At 39.0% G+C, this 20352-nt stretch overlaps 1 protein-coding gene across 5 annotated transcripts in view; it reads left to right on the top strand.

Annotated features, from left to right (window-relative positions):
- The window catches only part of ARB2A (ARB2 cotranscriptional regulator A), a 264973-nt gene that overhangs the window by 20921 nt on the left and 223700 nt on the right, over nucleotides 1-20352 (top strand). For 4 of the 5 annotated variants that reach the window (XM_065046978.1, XM_065046979.1, XM_065046981.1 and 1 more), the window contains 3 exons: nucleotides 3489-3557; nucleotides 6915-7016; nucleotides 9637-9737. In XM_065046978.1, the coding sequence (XP_064903050.1) occupies nucleotides 3497-3557; nucleotides 6915-7016; nucleotides 9637-9737 (264 nt within the window). In that variant the 5' untranslated portion in view covers nucleotides 3489-3496. Of the gene's footprint in view, nucleotides 1-3433; nucleotides 3558-6914; nucleotides 7017-9636; nucleotides 9738-20352 lie in introns of those variants that run through there. The other variant, XM_065046977.1, reaches the window with a different exon arrangement.

Below are 20352 nucleotides of genomic sequence, written 5' to 3'. Positions count from 1 at the left end.
AAAAAATGTGTTTTTGCTGTTACTTTTGTTGGTTAGAGTGCTAATGTGATTAAAGTCTTAGCCAAAAGATCCATATTTTAAATGGATTGTGTTGAGTCATGTCATAATTTAACAAGCACACAATCTAAGCAGAGCTTTCCTGGTGGAGTTCAGTCTTTAAAATACTTTTGGCCATGTACTGTCATTTCCCATCAAAGTCTCCTGTAGGTCCAACTTGTAGAGTGGGTTGTTGGATTTTATTTAACCCCAGCTTAAAAAAATGAGCAAATAACCCCCCATCCCCACCAGGCCCTCCAGAATGTCCTCTCCTTAGTTAATGACTATAATCTCCATCAACTGCTATATTTTTCCTTAATCTGCAAGAAAATGTATCATGTAATAGGTTTTCTATAAAGACAATAGAAAATTGGTCTTTATTATGCTTTATTTTTAATTGTTTTCTACTGCCTTTACGGTGAACCACTGTTACTTAAAATAGACCGTTTTGGGGTTCTTTCTTACCAAGTGTCACGGTCCATTCGGCGATGGACTCGTGATGGTTCTTTTACCTTGATCTCGGAGCGCAAAATTAAGGCGACCAAAATGCCAATGGGTTATAATTCAATCAAGCAGTGTTACTTTATTAATTTGCCCATAAAGCAGCACGCGATAGAGAGAATAAGAAAAAGAAAAGAGAAAAGAAACGGGGAAGAAGTAAGAGTAAAGATGAGCAATGAGGTTGCGTTTATCACCAGTCCAGTTCCAGAAGCTCCCTCTGGTCTCCGGGTCCCGTAGAGTCCAGCTGGTCCTCCATCGTGGTTCGGGATCCTCTGGTGGGAAGATCTTCAACGGTGTCCATTCTGGAGTCATCTCTTATGCTTCTTCACCCCCCTCACTCCCATTGTTTCAGGCCAGTCTCCACCTTGATTTCTCAACCCAGGCTCGTACACAGTATCACAGTATCACAGTATGTTTGGGATTGGAAGGGACCTCAAAAGATCATCTAGTCCAATCCCCCTGCTGGAGCAGGAACGCCCAGGTGAGGTCACACAGGAACATGTCCAGGCGGGTTTTGAATGTCTGCAGAGAAGGAGACTCCACAACCTCCCTGGGCAGCTTGGTCCAGGCTCTGTCACCCTCACTGAGAAGAAGTTTCTTCTCAAATTTAAGCGGAACCTCTTGTGTTCCAGCTTGATCCCATTACCCCTTGTCCTATCATTGTTGGCCACCGAGAAGAGCCTGGCTCCATCCTCATGGCACTCACCCTTTACATATTTATAAACATTGATAAGGTCCCCCCTTAGTCTCCTCTTCTCCAAACTAAAGAGCCCCAGCTCCCTCAGCCTTTCCTCACACGGGAGATGCTCCACTCCCTTCAGCATCTTGGTTGCCCTACGCTGGACTCTCTCCAGCAGTTCCCTGTCCTGCTGGAACTGAGGGGCCCAGAACTGGACACAATATTCCAGATGTGGTCTCACCAGGGCGGAGTAGAGGGGAAGGAGGACCTCTCTCGATCTACTAGCCACCCCCCTTCTAATACACCCCAGGATGCCATTGGCCTTCCTGGCCACAAGGGCCCAGTGCTGGCTCATGGTCACCCTGCTGTCCCCAGGACCCCCAGGTCCCTTTCCCCTACACTGCTCTCTAATATGTAATTTCCCAACCTATACTGGAACCTGGGGTTGTTCCTGCCCAGATGCAGGACTCTACACTTTCCCTTGTTAAATTTCATCAGGTTATTCCCCGCCCGACTCTCAGCCTGTCCAGGTCTCTGATGGCAGCACAGCCTTCTGGTGTGTCAGCCACTCCTCCCAGCTTAGTGTCATCAGCAAACTTGCTGATAGTACACTCTATTCCCTCCTCCAAATCGTTAATGAATATATTGAATAATATTGGCCCCAGCACTGACCCCTGAGGCACTCCACTAGATACTGGCCTCCAACTAGACTCTGCGCCATTGACTACCACTACTGTGCAGGCTCGAAAGATTCACACATTTCTTTTGCCAACGCTTACATGTCCAGCATTCACGGCTCTTTCTCTGGTCCACTGGGTGACCTCAGGACCCTTGGTGAGCTTCTGGCCATGCTCCTTTTCGTTGGCCATTGTTTGGGGCAGCAGGTGAGGGACACGTGTAACTGAGGCTGCAGGTGAGAACACATCTTCTGGACGGCAGCTGTTGTCCCTGGGTCAAAGAGACCCTCATGACAACAGCTTTCAGGAGGCGGGGGCTCCTTTGGCTGAAGCAGCAGGCAAAGTCCACACAGCAGCCATTGTTAGTAGCAGCCCCCGCGTATCAGAGAAACAGTGCAACACAATGCTTCTCCTCCGTCCTCTCTCCAAGTCATTGTCCATCTGTTCTTTCGGTCAGGGCTTCAGTTCTCTAGGTTCTTGATGGCGATGCTGAGGCAAATACTGCTCCATCTTCAGACCGACTCTCACACCACGTGTAAGTTTCAGGGAGTCAGGAGTACAGTTGGTGGATCCTACTGCTCTTTGTTTGAAAGTTAAAATTACTGCAGAGATACAGTTCATGCAAACCCATCCATGATAAAGTACATTGGGGAGAAGAATTATACAAATTATTAATGGCTGACAGATAAAACAAAAAAATGAAAAAAAATAAAAATAATGAAGGGGAAAATAATTCAATACGCTGAAGTCTTTTTATTGAGAAGGAAGTAGTGGTGATTGTGATGTGGTAGTTTGCTCCCTTGGTGTCAGATTCGAGATGAAAGAGATTGCAGATTTGAATGTCTGAGTGGCCTTCTGTGCAACAGGAGAAAATCAGAAATAAATTCTCACCTTGAATATGATTGGGTTCGTTCTATAGCTGGACATTTAATCTATACGTTTCAGTGCTGATAATGTAGTGTAGAAATCACAACTATGCGGCCTGTGTAGTTCTACTAAAACAAAACTGTATAGTACATTGAGAACAGTGACATGGAGTTAATTGATGTAGAAAATCCTTAAAGATTGTGGAAGTTCTGTTGATTGTGTTTTGTTTTTTTCTTGTATCATTTCCCTTGGACCTAGAGATATGGTACTTCTCCAAAAGGCTTATTATCATCTACTGATGTTACACTAGAATCACAAAAAAAGAAGCATCACTTTGATGGAAATTAGTTTTTTAGGATTAGGGAGAAGTTGGTGTTCATTCTTGTGAAATTGAATCTTAGACTCCAAATCAAGTTTGATCATTGTCACACTTTGTTGTAAAATGTCTTAATTCGGGCTGATGTTGAGAATTTAAACTGTCCAGTATAAGTTTTGCAGGAGAAGAAATTAATTTTAATTTTACCTTACATATTATAGGAGTATATAATACTCAGAGAAGTTTTGCTTTTCAGACAAGTTCTGGGTTTTTCGTGATGTAAGCAGCAGCAAATGAGATCTGTTGAAACGGAAGTCAGTAAATCTGTTAATTTCCAACTTCTTGTTGTATTTTCAGGTTATCCCTCCAGGATTAATGTACATTTACCTCAGTATTTTTAATCTGTTTACAGTTTGGGTAATGATGGCTCAGCTCCAGCAAGGAGGCCCAGATGAAAAAGAAAAGACTACTGCATTAAAGGGTATGTATATTGACATTTCAGAAACAATTATTAAAGAAAGGAAAATAGTCTGATAGAACTGTGGGTTAGAGTCTGGGAACTGCAGTACTGGAAGAGACTGTCAGTCCATCTGTGCTAATGCTTTTTGTCTAATAGTGTGTCCATTATCGGTATTTTCATGGGATGATATAAAAAATAATGGTCTGTGGTAAGGTGTTACGGAACAAGATATCCATTAATTTTTTAAATTTTCATAATTATCCTTTGAGAAAGTTGACTGGTGCTTTTGTGTTCTCAGTTTCTGGGAGTTATCATTTAATTTCTATGCCATTTATGTTTTATAGTTATGCAACCATATTACAGCTCTTAAAAATCTCTTTGACGAGAATGTTGGCAGGGAAAACATTTCCAGGACACCAATTTCCATGTTGGTTTTATAAAGTTTTCTTTGTATTATGTGTTTGAAAAAATAAATGAACTTAAGTGACTTAATGGAATAATTTTATTGAGGAAAAAAAAATAAATAAATGGCATCTTTTAGATGGTGTTTTTCAATTTTGGAAGTACTTGAAGTTGGTTAGAACTACAAATAAGCTCACCAGACATTGGGCTTAAAGTGATTGCATCACACATTCACTCTCCAAATTGTCTTTCAAAAGAGAAAAGAAATAGAATATACCTTGCAACTCAAGTATAAAAACTGGATTTCCACCTAAATATTATTAGAAACTTATGTTCTGTTACATGGTGATGGTAGATGGTGTTTCATTGGTCAGAACTGCGTATTTGTGAAGTGTTTGGCAAAAACCTATATGGTGCTTTTTTCGAACCTGGTACTAATTCTGCCAAATGAGTATATTTTGGGGAAATTATACTTCATGTTTGCAAAAATAAAACTCCCATTTTGTACTTCAGGTTGATTTGATCTTCATTCTTGCTATCCAAGAATACTCCACATTTAAAATAGCGAGAGGACTTTGTTTTATTCATGCGATCTAGTGAACTCCCATTGAGCTACAGAAGATCTGCAAATCGCTCAGTTTTGGGCTCTGTTGGACTCAAATAGGGTTGGAAAGTCCACAATCTGGGGTGAGAATGGTGGATCAGGTCCTGAAAGAATCTTAAAATTGTAAAAACTGTTAATTTTAGCTAATTTTAGCTAAATTAATTTAGCTAATTTTAGCCTGAGAGGTGGGTTGCAGAAGAGGAAAGTGGCCGTGCCGGTGGTTGGAGAACAAACCGTGTACTGTCTTCCATAGTGACTCTGATGGAAGCTGTAAATCACAACAAGTTGTACGTTCTGCAGATAAGCTTAATGTGGTTCGTATAGTATTGCCCTTGCTACTCAGGAGATGAGTATTTTATTATATAGTAACAGACACTTCTGCGTAAACATATTTCCAGATAGGTCACAATAAGAACACGTGAAAACTCTGGCAATATTAAATTCTAGATGCGGTGTGACTGGAGCCTCTTCACCAAGGAGAGAAAAACATGCTAGAGACTGTTTCGCTACCTTGACATTGTACAGAGGAAGAAAGGGCACATCTTTTTACATTCTGTTGTGCAAAACTTATTTGACAAAGCTTTTTTTCTCCTATGATTTGGTTGAGGACCAGAGCAGTTCCTCCAAAACTTCCAAAGGACAATGTACAAGAGCAAGAAAATAAAATTGCTTATGTGAACTAAGCGTCATGGGGCTTGCTGTTAAACAGATTTGGTGTAGAAGTGAGCTATGGTTGAGAAAGCCACATTTAGAAATCTTCCAGTCAATGTCTGACGTTGTATCGCTATTTAGATACCAAAGAGATGCTCAGATACCATAGCGTGGATCGAAGAGATGTTGAGTTTCAGTGGGTGCACAAGACGGCCTTTGGTTCTCCAGTTTTACCCAGTTAAACCACTTAGAGAAGAAGGAGCTGGTGGAGATGATCATATAGACAAACAAGTGCACTTCATGTGAACCTGAAGAGGCCAAGGAACTCTCAAGAATGTTGAAGCTAATTTTCAGAACATTTTAAACACTATAGACCAGACTGTATGAATTTATACAGTCGTGAGGTTCCGTTTGGCCCTTTGAAGGCAACAACGAGGCTGATGTGGCCCCCAAGGAAAATGAGTTTGATACCCCTGCTCTATGCTTTTCAAAGGATTAAAGTACCAATACTGGGCTTAGATAATGTGGTTAACCTATAGGCATGTCACTGATGACAAAATTAACCAAAACCAGTGATAACAAAACTTATTCAAATAATGATTTTAAGTAAATAAAGAGTGAAAGTGTAGTTAATGTCAAACAAAGCAAGTTCAAAGAAATTGAGTCTTTTCAAACTGTTTTCTTTCCTTTGAGCTACAACTTTGGACTGTAAAAGTAATAAACCAATATACTTAGAATAATGACTGCATTTCCTTGGTGGCACATGGTGTCTTGATTTATGAAACAACAATAGTGAAAAGCCAGCATATCACTCCCGAACCGAACGAATGTCTGTGTGGTCTTCAAATTCATCTAGGAGGAAGCAGGGAAATATTTTCAGTGGAATCCTGCTGACTAATTTCTTAATGATTTTTTTATGAATAATCAGAAAGTATCTTAAAAGGACAGTGTCAGGTGGTGTGGGTGTTGAGCAATGAGATCATTGTACTCTATAATCTGTGTGTGGTAATTGTTTAGTAGTTAGATGTATGCGAAAGATGTCCCTATGTGGTCACATGTAGATCCTTAAATCTAGGGCAAAGAATGCAGACTGTGCTTATTTTAATGTATGTACATTACTGAATGCAGGCTGTACTAGGGTATACCATCCCAGCTGAAGTGATGTGTATGTCATGGCTTGCTATAAAATGAACAGCAGTTTTCTCCACCTTGAGAGTTATTAAAGGATAGCGGTTGAGGGGAGGATTCAGATATCTCAGTCTGTTTTGGTATCAAAGGGGAGGTTAAGGAGCGTTGTGATCACAGCTGGTAAAAGCCTGTGAGATGATAGGCATTTGATAATCTCAGCTCTTCAAGAAGACAAACAAGAACGTATCAATAACTTGATATCGAAACTAGGTAAGCTCATGTTAAAACGTTGAGGGTAATGAATCATTGAAACAAATCACTGTGTCTTTGGTGGCTTCTCAGTCCCTGGACATTTTTTGATCAACATTAGAGATAGATAGGTAAATAAATAAGTAAGTAGATATACTGACAATGACATCCAGCCTTTGAATCTGCAATGAGATTTCCCATAATGAAATCCTATGTTTAGTAATATGTAGGATGTCCTTCTGCCCTTAAGATCTGCAGATCTGAACAAACACATTTTGTCAGTGATAATAGTGAAATGAAAAAGACGTAGCATGCATTATGTAATTTTTCTTTTCCTTTTTTAGATTTATTGTCTAGAATAGACTTGGATGAACTAATGAAAAAAGATGAGCCACCACTTGAGTTTCCTGATACTCTGGAAGGATTTGAGTACGTTTTCAATGAAAGTAAGTTGTATATGCTTTGTAAAGTCTATGCTTAGAATAATGTTGAGAGGTTATCAGGACCATAATTATACCTTGTAAGACCCTATTAGAATTTCACACTTTTCTGTTGAGGATAAAATTTTAAGCCTTTGTGTTAACAGACTTGTAAATCTAGCTAAGTAATGTTTTTTATTTCATAAAAGTGTCCCAAAATTCCCTCATTTTATACAATGCCATAGCTTCGTACTGTGCATACTTTATGACTCCTTGTTTTCTACCACAGAAGTGTTGATACAAAAATTCTGAAAGTAATTTCTGTAGCATTAGCATTAAAAAGCAAAACTAAGGAGTGGCCGATCAATTAAAAAATGTTTTAGTTACTGATTCATTTCTATGGATAGAAAAAAAGTAGTTATTTAGATAATAATTTATCTCAGCTATTTCATTAATACCAACAGGGAAACACCTATTTATATTGATGGAAAGATGAGCAATATCATAGACCGTGTCTTACTCTTCTGGTATAGGTCACGGTTTTGCATTACAGCTAAGTGTGTGATGACTACAAGTACTTACAGCTAGCTGAGTTTGTGTGTTAAATGAGTTAGTAGTATTTATAATTTCCAGTGCATACATTTTAAAATCCAGACGAGAAATGGGCTTCGGAGGTAAAGTAAAACCAGCCTCCAGGAAACGGCTCTTTCAGGACTGTTTGAAACCTGTAGGACAAACGGGGACGTTTACAATTCTACTTCTTTGCAGTGCCTGTTCTGCGAGCAGGGGAACTTTAGTTTCTAAATCTGCCTGTCTTACATCTTCCACTTTTAAAGAAAAAAAAAAAAGAGCTTTTCTTTAAATGATAGTCATTTATGCAACACTTAGCTTTTTAATACCCTGATGGCTTTCACAGGCAGGTACTTAGAGACTAGAAGTGTCATGAAAGTGATGCTCGCTCTTTGATGGGAGGGGTTCAGCTCTGTCACTTTTCAGCTCCTTATTTTTAGATCTGCACAGTGTCTACTGCGTTCCTTACTGACTTCAGAGTTAATGGTTCACGTGTGGTTCATAAAAAGGGCTGAAATTTGAATTTTGGGGAATGATGTTTTACAGTGATGTTATCAAATATTCCGTCATTAACCTCACAGCCTGAGTGATTTCCACAGAATGCAGAAAAACCTATTACAAATGCTACTGGTCAGCAAAGCAAAAAGATCTCCATTTTGCTTTTGTACATTTAATTGAAATCTACGGTCATGTACTCTTAGTCATAATTGTGCTTCTTTTTATGATGGAATGGCAAGGAAGATTTTTAGCAGATTTAGAGAACCTGAAGAAGACAAAGGTTCCAGAAAGCCAAATTGAAAATGTACCAGATACTTGGTTCACTTATGGAAAGAGCAACTTCATGTGCTATTGAATGTGAGACTTGAAGAGTAAGTAGCTAAGAAGGAGCAACTGAGGTTGGAGTTATGATGAAAATAGGAGAAGAAGGATATTTGGAGCTGAGACAGGGATATGAAGCTGGGGGGAAGTATTTCCTTGGTGTCTTGTACATGAGGTGAGACAGGTCTGGAAAAAAATGTCAGATAAGCATAACTATTAGAGATATCAGATCTTAAATATTTTATTTAAAACATTAAGAATCAAAATGTAAAGGTCCTGAAAATGTGTGAACTACATCAGCAATTTCATACTATTCAAGGAGAAATCTTTTTTGGAAAAACCTTATTTTTATCATGCAGACATCTTAGCTTTCAAAGCAGAATCTTATGCATATTCCTGTTTTTAATGTTTCTCTGATTTACTGCAATTTCGTGATGCTTTGAGACCATAACTGGTGTTTTACCTAATGAGCTGAAACATTGCTGGTGAGGTATCTGTATTCCACAGTTTGCATTTTACTAAGTTGCCATTTTATTGTTATTTTAGCTCAGTCCGTGGCTTCATCTGTGATAGTGTGCGCTATTAAAATTTTGCTGTAAACAAGGCCAACTGCAGAAAGTCGCGTTGGAATCTAAGAATAGCATGTGGTTTTGCTCTGATCAAGTGTTCTACTTTGTTCCACTCCTGTAATCTCAGCGCACCCTGAACCTGGGAGCTCTTACTTGATTGCATGGTGCCTAGGAGTTGAGATATTTACCTTAATTACAGACGTGTTTTATTTTCAGATTAACTTGGAATGCTGTTGATCTTGAAAATGTACGTTTCCTTTCCTTCCAGGATCCAGCCCAATTTGTACTCATATTTCTCCTTAAGTGCAGTTGGTTTTGAAGTAGAGGATTTGTAGCTACAACTTGATCACCTAATTGACGCAGCAGATCAAATATTAACTGTTAATGTTTACATTTTGGTGTTAATCCATAGCAAATCTGTGAAGCAGTTTGGCATTTAAGATCTGCATGTAATTTCAGTGTCATGACTTGTGGTTAGCTTTATCTAGCAATATGTACCATTCAAGGGGAATGCATTTTGTTGTGTTGCTACAGTTGTTTCCCTTCAAAAACCCTAAAACCAAAAAAGAAGGAATGCGTAATGGCCAAATTTTTAGATGTTGACTTCCTTTAAAATTTTAAACAGTTAAATGTGTCTTACTTTTAATAAAGAAGTATATTAAAATGTAATGATTTTGTTTCTTTTACAGAAGGGCAGTTGAGACACATAAAAACTGGGGAGCCGTTTGTATTTAACTATCGTGAAGATTTGCACAGATGGAACCAAAAGCGCTATGAAGCTCTTGGAGAGGTATATTAATTGTGTTAGTGTATGCATACATATATGTATTGGTGCACTGTTTGTTTTTGTGCTTCTGTGTACAAATGATACTTTTTAATCTTATATATATATTAAGAAGGATTTAGTGAAGCTGCAGTCGTTAACTAAAGGTATTTGGGATTTGTTGCAGGTTAATGCTTTAACAGTAATTATTTATTGTGTAGCCTTAGATGTGATTTATACTACAATTTAACTTTAATATGTATTCAAAATAGAATGTCATGTAAATTACACAAACAGAATATTATACTGAGCAGTATGTTCTTTAACTTTCTAGTCCTCAAGGTGAAGCTCCAGGTACAATACTTGCTAGCTAAAGATAAATGTAGTGGCTGGTTTTTTCATGTTACCAGGAGATACTACGTGCCACTAAGCTGGTTGTGTAGAGATATGATGATTACTTGTTAAGTATTTTGTTGATGAATTACACATTTGGATGCTTCTGGTATTACCTAGGCTTTTTGTAGGGATGTTATAGATGTAGTAGGTGTAGAAGCAGCAGACCATGGTTCCTTTTCTGTGTGAAAATGATATTAATTTCAGCGCCGTGCTTTTCGTCATACTTCAGGAGTCAGAGCACTGAGTTGAGACGGAAGGCACCTGATCTCAGTGAATGCAGAACCATGTGCTGAGGTCTTCCTTGCGCTGTCACAACCTCTCCTTAGCCCAAGAGAGGGGCTGCACAGTTCTGTGCACACAGTGGAGTCCTTTTCTCACACACTATATGACGTTGCCTGGTGATTTCTTTTGGAATCACCGTGGCACGTCATCGAGAACTGCCTTAGCCTCATGGCTTGTCTGCTTTCATCACCATTATTGTTTTAGCAAGGATTAAATGCATTTATTCCCCACTTCCTCATTCTGTTACATTAATTCAGCCTACTTGGAGATATGTTTGACTTTGCGTGTTTAGACATTTTGTCTTTTAAACTGTCTTGTTGTCACGGTTTACCCCCCATGGGCAGCTCAACCCCAGAGCTGCTTACTCACTCTGCTGCTGTAGGATGGGGGAGAGACTCAGAATTTGTGGGCTGAGATACGGTTTATTAGGTAAAGCAAAATAAGGAATTAATCCACTGTTTTTCACGAGCAGGCGAGGGTTTAGAAATCTCCAGGAAAGCAGGTCTTCTTCATGCTCCCCGTCCCCTTAAATAGGGGAGAGAATCGAAAGAGGAGGGAGAAACTTGCATTGAGATAAACACAGTTCAATAAAATAACAAAATACCAACATGCTACTAGTAAATATATATATATATATATATATATTTATATATAAAATAGGATATAAAATAAAAGATACGCAATGCAATTCCTCACAAACTTTGTCTGCGCTGAGCAGCCAGCCCCAGGAAGCAGCCCAACTAAAGCAAGTCCTGAACAGACCCCCCCCCCCCAAAAACAGGTCTCTGAGAGCGAAGAGAATGCAAGAGAGCGACCAGAAGATCCCAGCTCTCCTTAAATCTGAAGCATGACACTAATGGGCTGGAACACTCTGATTTCTCAGCCTGGGTGTCAGTCCAGCTCTGTCTGTCCATCCCTTTCCTCGCTGCCTCATACCTGTTTGCAGAGCTCAGAGTGTCCTTGGCTCTCAGACCAGAGCAATTCAAAACATTAACTCCGTGCTGGGGTGTTATCTCTTGTTTTCAAACTAAATCCAAACAATGACCGTACTAGCTATGAAAAATAAAGGTTTCCAACTGCATGAAGGAAAGTTAACTCATTTTCGGTCAGACTAGCGCAGCACTAAAAAGAACACTGAAATGTCTGAAATGACAGCTAGTCCTGCACTGTTGCAAACTATTACAAAGCATCTTGATTGACTTTCTTGGATGGATAATTAAGTATACACTTAAATTTATCACCAAATGGTTTCATGTAGTTTCTCATGCTGCTGAGAGTGCATTTGTTAAAGCTGAAGAAATATCTGATTACATGGCTTTTTCTGTGTTATAGCAGCATAGGCTCTGGGAGTGTCTGTAGACACCGAGCATGGAGGCTCAAGAAAGGAGCTCGTGGCAGAAGTCTCTGCCCATCTGAATTAACAGGAATAGCTTGTCACTTGTCCTTGACGTCCACTGAGTGCTGGCTGGTGCTCTGTGCCTTGCTGACCCCATTTTGCTCCGGAACAGCTGGATGTGCTGCAGCTGCCCAGCTGTTGAGCAGTGCTGTGTCCTGCCAGAGCTCTTCTGGGCATCCAGGAGCTTTGCTTTTTACCTCCTCACTCCTGCAAGAACTGTGGCAGTGCAGGAGATGATGGGGGCTAATGCTGCTGCTTGTCACGTCCTTTCAGCACAACTCTATGTATTTTTCCAAAACAAGGAATGCGCTGTTGCCTGATCTGTTGCGTTGTCTAAGTTATTCGATAGACATTTATTCCAAAAGGAAAGAGATTGGTACCTATTCCATGGTCTGTGTGTGCAGACCTTTGCTTGTGTCTATATTGTTCAAATACTCACGTTTTCCAAGTAAATTAGTTGGACAAAACACAGCTATGAAGACTAGTATGTCTCCATGGAGCCTCCTGTGCCACCACACCTTCTTGTATGAGTGGCAGTGTCATCAAATCCCTCATTCCGTGCATCTGAATAGTGAATGCCGCAGCTCAAACGCATAGTAGTGTGAACGACCTTTGTGATTTTTGGTTAACCAGCAGCTGGGGTGTGTTCGTGGGGTCGGTGCCTTGCTTCTGTGGTGTCTTGTGCCTTTCGCCTGGGTTACGGTTGTCTTCTGTGTTCAGGTTTGACTCATCTTTGAAAATGCACCTTGTATTGGGCAGGTAAATTCAAGAAGGGTTTGAGGTCAGGAACTTGACAGGGTTAATCATTTTAAGTTGTTTATACGTTTTGTGTTTTTAGAGGAAGAGGAAACTCATGTTGTTTCAGTCTGTTATGTACCAGGTGCTTGACACTACACAGTTCTTCCAAGAAGCCACAAATTTATAAATGCTCCCTTGCCGGTTTTTGGCACAATGAGTGTTTCTGTAGTTATTTGAGAACACAGGGGGTACTGACCAGCCAGACCCCTGGTTCACATCGGTAAAACCTCCTCTTGTGCATAGGTTGGCACATGTAGATGTACACGCTGATACAGGTGTTGAGTAGTGCCGAAGCGACATACTATCTTCTGATCAGCTGTTTTGCAGTCTAGGCCAAGATGTGCTCAGCAAACTGCGGTGGCTGACGAAGCAGCAGCCCACACAAGTCATAAGGTGACGTAGTAATACCTGGTCTTAGGCCTTTGCTTTGAAAAGTCATCCTATGGCTTTAGGAGTTCTCTAATATGTGTTTGTGGCCGAACACTCAGGTAGCTGGGCTTACAGTGAGATGATAAATAGGCTAGACTTGTATCATCAGGCACAAGCGTTTTAAGTGTTCGGTGTTTCCATTGTTAACTCGGTCATTGTATAGTGATTTTCTGGTTTTTAAAGGATTTACCCATCCTGTCCAAGACTATTTATTTTTTTTTTACTGTACATATATATTGTGGGCTGCTTTTATTGTGTTTTACTAATTTTAAGAAGTGGCTGTACTTCCTGGCCTTATGTTACAGCGTCATTCTCTCTTTCTTGGTAATCCATGATTTTTTTTTTCTGTCAAAAGTAATGAATTCACTATCTGTGATGTTCTGCCATTACTCTGGCTGTATGGAAATTGATTCCTCACAAATTACAATGGTTCGTCAACATCTCCACTTCTTACATCTCTTTATTCTTCATTCATTGATCTGTTATTTCAGGCGCACGATTTGTTCTGCAGCCTCTTGATATGTGCTCCTAATAGACAATTTAGTGAACTGTTCATAATTCTGTGATTCTGGTTCAGTCATTGCTATTGCGGCATTGAATTTTGTGGAGAGCCTCTCCATTTGCTTTTTAAAAATTAAAATGGCAACAGAAGTGCACAGAACGTGGTGTTGCAGCTGCTTCTAACTGCCGAGTAATCCATGTGGCAAGTTTGAAGTACGATTGAGAACAATTTTGTGACAACAGTTCAGTTGTTGCAGACGTGCCATTCAGTTCAAGGTTGAATTATTTATGTTTCTTTTTCTGGCCAGGAGTTACGGAGACTTGGATTCTAGGTTAAACTCAACATTAGGCTCACACGGTGTGTGTCTCTTTGTATTTTAAGTAGATGTCTGTGTTTATCGTTTATATTGCACTCCCAATTGCTATTATGGCTACTGAAATTGCCACCAGCCAGTTCAGCACCTCCTTGATTGTGACGCTGAAATTAGCTGGAATTGCAAATAAATTGCTAGTAAATTCTGCTGCTGTGATTTTACCTTTTGCCTGTCACATAGGTTGTGTTGATAATGAAATCTCGTATGAGAAAGATTACATTGACGTTTTCTCTTTCCATGTTCTTGCAGTCACCGGAGTGTCTCTGGCATCAGTTTTTGTCGGTCCCTCTGTGCCTCTCCTACAGCTTTAGCACGGGGTGATTATAATTTGGTGGTTGCTTGAAGGACATTTAATATTTGCAGATGTTTTTGTTAGCGCCATCACTAATGAAGAGAGTTTTACCTGTGCTGTACTGTTTACTTGGCTACACATGTCTTTACATAAGCCAAATTGGACTGGTAAATATTTTTCACGGTTAACACACCGTAGTACAAGAAAATACCTTATATTTATGTAGAACAGTACAGAAAGCAAAGAAATAGAACACATAAGTCAGAAATTCCTTACGTTTCCCATATGATAAGATACAGCTAATTTTACACCATCAGAGAAGGCTTGTCCCACTAAATAAACTGGTTTAAAGTGCGTGAACGATGTTGTGTCCAGCTCATCATAAAGTGGTAACCATCAAGGTTAATATTTGTGTAGGGGGACGGAAAATAAGTATGTAGGATTATGACAAAGACAACCCAGAGTTGAGATCGCTAAGTAGTAAAATGGGATGTTTTTTTTTCCAGATCTCCTTCAAGTTAAAGAACAGCTTGGTCTCAACATAATTTAAAGACTAAGCGTTCACCTGCTACTAATTTCCTCCCTGGTTGCAAAGAGCATTATTTGTTTGGATGACTGAGAGAAAGAAGCTATTTACATAGCACAAATGAAAGCGTAGAGCAGCAGAAGAGGACATGTAAGTTAATGAAGAAGGAAGCATTAAGTAGTCTGCATTTGAAAGGGTAGCTTCTTACATGAATAAACCAAAATCTGATGATAGGCTGCACGTGCACCTGATAGTACTTAAGGTCCAATCTTGCAACCGAAGCTCATGTGAATAAACTCAATAGGTCTGATCTTGTGAATAAGGGCTGCGGGATCAAGTTCCAAATAAAATTTGCAGATGATTAGTAGAAATCCTCACTCTCTAGTTTCAGTTTCTTTGCACAGACAGTTTATCAGTAAACATTCCAGGTTTTTCCTGGCTAGTGAGACTTTAATGTAATAAATTACATGCTTCGCACCATGGATTAATCAAAATTATGTTTGTGTACGTTGACTTATTGTTATGTATTTGCTGTTAGTTACTTAGTGGTTGGAAAAATTTGTCTTATTGAGAGGACAAAATAAATTGATAGAGATCTAATATATAGGTGGGTTCATGGACATTTGCTTTCATGGGATTCTTTGGAGATGTTCTTCTGTTCAAAGGGATTAGATGCCAAATACTTAATAGGTGTCCATTGAGCATATGCCAACAGAATTTTTTCAGTGTCTTGTATTACAGTCAAGTAAGGCTCAACTTTCATGGTCAGGCAAAAATCCTCTCTGAAAACCTACCAAACTCTTCTTAACTTTGTGTCTCGTTTCACAGGTAGGGTGAATGCATCCAACTGAAATATCATTGTTTCTGGGAGTGGTTAAATCCCATTTTGGGTGATCTCCTCTGGAAGCCATATGACAGTGCTAGTTCTGTGCATGTCGTGCCCCATCTACTAATTAATGTTGCAGAAGGTTTTTGCTTTTTGCAAAATTTTACCATGGAAGAAATGTAACAAAAATAGTTAGTACTGTTTGGGCAAAAATAGCTGAGCAGAAGAGGGAGACTGGAAAAGTTTTTCAAAGTAAATTAAAGTGTGATCTTGTTTCTTATTAAACAGAGAAGCCGCCACATGGAATAGAGACTTTTTGAATATACCAGTTGAAGGAAGAGCCTATAAATGACACCAGTCACATTTTGGACACTGAGGGCCATTATAAATGCAGCTCTTCAGGAATCCGTCCATTATTGGTTACATGTGTTTTTCATACTAACTTAGTATTTTCCATTTGTGATAGGGAAGTGTGAAACAGAAACATGATGTAGAAGGCTTCAAGCAAACTAGATAAAGCACCTGAAAATGGGGCAGAGTATTGAGTTTCTTTCTAATAGTAGTTCCTAAGCCGAAAGTCATATGTTTCCATAAGGTTCCCGTCCTTTTACTTCACTCATTTTTGAACCAGTGCTTTTGATAACAAAAAGAAAATGCTATCAGGGGCAGCGCAGAAGAATCTAAATCATGTATGTGTGCTGTCTTTAGAATTTCAGAAATATATCAGCTTTTAACAATCTGTTTATCTTCAGCGTTGCTTTTTGGTGGGTGAGTTGGACGGACAGACAGCTTATCGGGGATCGAAGACCACTTAATAATACCTAAGGAAATTTAAATTTAAATACGAATCTTTGTTGCATGCAGTATATTCATTTGCATATGCTAAGTCCGCTTTCAAAATCTGCCGTTTGTGAAGACTTTTTACTGGAATGATTATGTCAGATGTGCTTCAGTGAACTCTTGTAGTTTGTAGGCAGCAGTTGGCAGTAGGTTGGTTCATCACAGTAACATGACAGTACTCAAAAGGTTCGGAGATAGTTTCATAATTATTGTTAGCATGATTCTTGAAAGAAATGATGAGCATCTCATAAACCCAGATGGGAATTTGTTACATTGTTGATAAATGTGTTGATAAATGTGTTTTACATTTTTAAATTGATAAACAGTGAAAAGCAGAGAAGATACAATAAGGCAGATGGTTGTTTATAAAGCACTTGCAAGTTGCTGCAATTCAAAGAATGGTACTAATTGTTAGAAAGAAGACAAAAATTGAAGTAGGGGGAGTGTTTCAATGAGTTAATCATGAGCTTTTTAAAAATAAAACCTTCAGCAGCTTTAGTTCAATTAGAACCATTCTTGCCATCCTGGGTTTATATGCAAAAGTTTAGACTCTCAGTTCTTAATAAACTTTTGTACCAACCATTTTGATGTAGCTGAAATGAAAAATACAGCTAATCCACATTTTATCTAAATGTGCCCGTTCCCATATTTCTCCTTTTCCTTATCAGAAAAAAATAAATAACCAAGATCTATTGCACAGCAAAATAAAATTGAATTATCATTGGTCTTATTCCTCCTTTAAAAACAATGAATAGAGTAGTGAACTCCAAAATCAACAGGGAGTTTGCAGCAAGGAAGATGGGGTATAGTTGGCTTATTTTTTGTCAAAGTAGTGACAAAACCTGTTGTTTTGCCAACTTGAAGATGAGTAGAAAAAATTATATTGAAATAACCCTTGGGCAGAATATAAATAGTATGTGTGATGCAACCGGTAGTTTCACCTTTGTCCTGTGAATGTTCAGGTCACGTTTCCATCAGTGTTATTAAAAGTTCCTACGAAAGGCAAAGCATTTTCCTACTGTTTCCGCAGGACTTTTCAGAAAACCAGAGATATGTAGATTACTGTGTTCATTAAGCCTCTTTTCTGAAGTATCTTTGTTTCACTTTAGTTGCAGAACTCCAGAAGAGTTACTTCTCTTTCACAGGATTTTCAGCTTCACTGAGAAAAAGAATTTAACACTTTCTGTGTCTTCAACAGGAGACCTGCATCTTTCCGTTTTCCGGGAATATTTTTATTAAAATTCAGCAGAATAGCGGTACTTTTTAATAAAGCTGTATCAGCTGCGTCGGTCCTTAATAGGAATAACTTGAAAGGAAAAAAATTCAATTATAAATCAATAGAGCGTTGTATTTCTCTATGTGCAAACAACCTAAAATTACTTTGAGATGCTCCAGCTGCTCGATTCATCAACTCAGTCACAACTGAGTTTTGGTGTGTGTTATCTTCTGTTGATGGCTGCAGCAGAAATACCCAGTTAGCGCTGTGAGATGTATTACGACTATCAGTTCAATCGGTTGCTTACTTAGGGTTTCGAGAGGCTTAATATGCAGTTATTTCTCTTAACTCACTCACTGTCCTGTCTGTAGCAATTGTCGTCCTCCACAAATAGTGTAAATTTCTTCTCAAATTAAGGGTTTTGCCTCCCATGCTTCTTGGGTGGTTGTAACTCTACTCTTTCCAATGCAGATGCCAAATCCTTGAGTTCCCCTCTTGAATGTGAGTATGTGATAAGATATGGAAGATCTTTGAGGAGAAAAACAAAGAGTTTTTCTCCTTTCACTGAATTAACCTGGGAAGCTGCGAGTGGGACGATGCATGTGATTTTTACCCTTTCCAGCAGTGTAAATTATATAGATATAGTAACTTTATTTTACTTCACTGTAGATCTGACACCCCATAACACAGAATGGAGAAAGTATGTAAAAATGTTTTTAATTTCTAGATTCAGGAATTCTGTCCTCATTATATATGGCTCTATTCTAAGTGAGTTTTTCAAGATAAAACCTGCCATATATTCATCCCAGTCAGAATGCCTGCGAGAGTTTCACATGAAAGTACATACAAATTTGTCGAATGTATTTCAAAGTGGTGTTTTTAAAATTGTATAACCTGAAGTCAGTTTTAGATGGAATTTATTTTGGTTCATTGGACATGTACCAACATCACGGGCTGATGAGAATTTCGGTGCAGCAAATCTTAAAGCTGATGTTTAAGCAAGAGGGGAAAACACTAAATGTAATAGAAGGTGGTGTTTATCCACTGTAAGCTGCAGTTCTAGGTGAGACACCTTTTTGGATGTTCTGTGTGCTTTTGATCCATGAAGCTGGTTAGAAAAATACAAAAAATATGAAGTTGAATGAAGAATGGAGTCTGAGTATTTTGTTTTCAGATAGTGTTGGTACAACAGGCACAAAGGGAGTGTTACTGTAGTTGGATGCACCATCTTTCATATAAAAGAAAGAAGGAAAATACTCATAGTTTATGATGGTTGTGCAAAGGCGGAAAGTTCAAGCAAAATGAAAAAATTTAGGGCAGGTAACCAGAAGAAATTTTTAAATGAAAGGACTTGAAAAGTGCCGAGTGTTCTTTCTGCCTGATCATCCTGGGTTTGATACTCAGCTTCTTCTATGTCATTAAATATATAAAGATTGTTACAGATTATCTCAGCTGTTCAAAAAATGTGTTTGTTTTTTTTACCGTTTTCGTTGAGACAAATGTTTAATCCTGCTCTACTTGATATTGTGGAAATGCATCTCAAATTCTTGAAGTGAACGTTTCTGTTACTGCTGACTTATGGCGTCCTTTAGCATCTAAGCTTTAAAACAAATGTTGTTCTGTGTACTCGTTAAGAACCTGTGCATTAAACTTCAGGTGGACAATGACGGTGGGGGAATAGCACTAAAGCAGCTGTCAGCAAAATAGAAACGATGAACCTCTAGGACAGGAATTGCTTTTGTTGAGACAGAATGGAGTGTCAGAGATGTCAGGACACAATGCCCATGGTTGCACAGGTTCTTTGTGGGTTTTTCTTCAGCTTAAAACTTCATAGATCTTTCATTTAGGGAGGGATTTGGCTTTTCTTGGGTTTTTTTTTTGCAGAAAGGGTATGCTTTTCACATACCAACTGTTCACTGGAAAATAGTGTACCCAGCACACCCAGCACCAAAGAGACACAGACTGAGGTCCTTAGTGTCTTTACATCCATTTATATGTGTACACATGTTGCTATTTCTGTGAAAGGAACAAGCCTCGAAGTGAACACGTGTAAAAGAAGTGAGTGGCCAGAATGTGATTTCAATAAGTGGCCAAGATGTAACAGAACTCGTTAATCCTTCTCCAGTTCTGCGTGGGACGATGACAGCAGTCAGTGTCATGAATGCACCTTTCAGAGGTTTCTGCCCCTCAAATGACTGACCAGGATCACACACCATACAAAAAATAACTACAGGAAATATCACATGTGCAAAAGGACAGAAGCAAGTAACTCTGTCATATGTATAAAATACATTTTATACATTTATACATTTTACTTTTTAAATTTCTATTTTACACTTCTTTTATATGTCTAAAAGGTTTGATCATTGTGATCCATACATGTTTGTGAAGCTCATGCTGGCCTGTGCCATTAATATTATAATAGTGGCTGAGGACCATGATGTTTTGTTATGGATATCAACGTGGGTGTAACACTGTCCAGCCAAGGGCAACAAGAATTCACCTTGTGGCTAAACCTATTGATGTGAAAAGGAGCTGTGTCTTTTTGTCCATTTACTTATTGATGTGTCTGAGGAGAGAGACCTTTGTGAGCGATGAAGAAACCTACTTGGTTCATCTTTAGAGGAGACGCACGCTCTCCCCAAGCAGTCAAAAATCATGCATTCTGGAGTTCCGGATAATTAGATCAGTGTCTTTTGTGCCTTTGTAGCTGCAGTGGGTGTTCAGCCAGGAAAGCTCCATTAGAAATAAAGGTGACTTGGGAAG

This window comes from Columba livia, chromosome Z (assembly GCF_036013475.1).
Source record: "Columba livia isolate bColLiv1 breed racing homer chromosome Z, bColLiv1.pat.W.v2, whole genome shotgun sequence".
In the NCBI taxonomy this organism is placed as follows: domain Eukaryota; kingdom Metazoa; phylum Chordata; class Aves; order Columbiformes; family Columbidae; genus Columba; species Columba livia.
The sequence above is the reverse complement of the archived record's forward strand: the minus strand, read 5'-3'. Positions and strand labels throughout refer to the sequence as shown.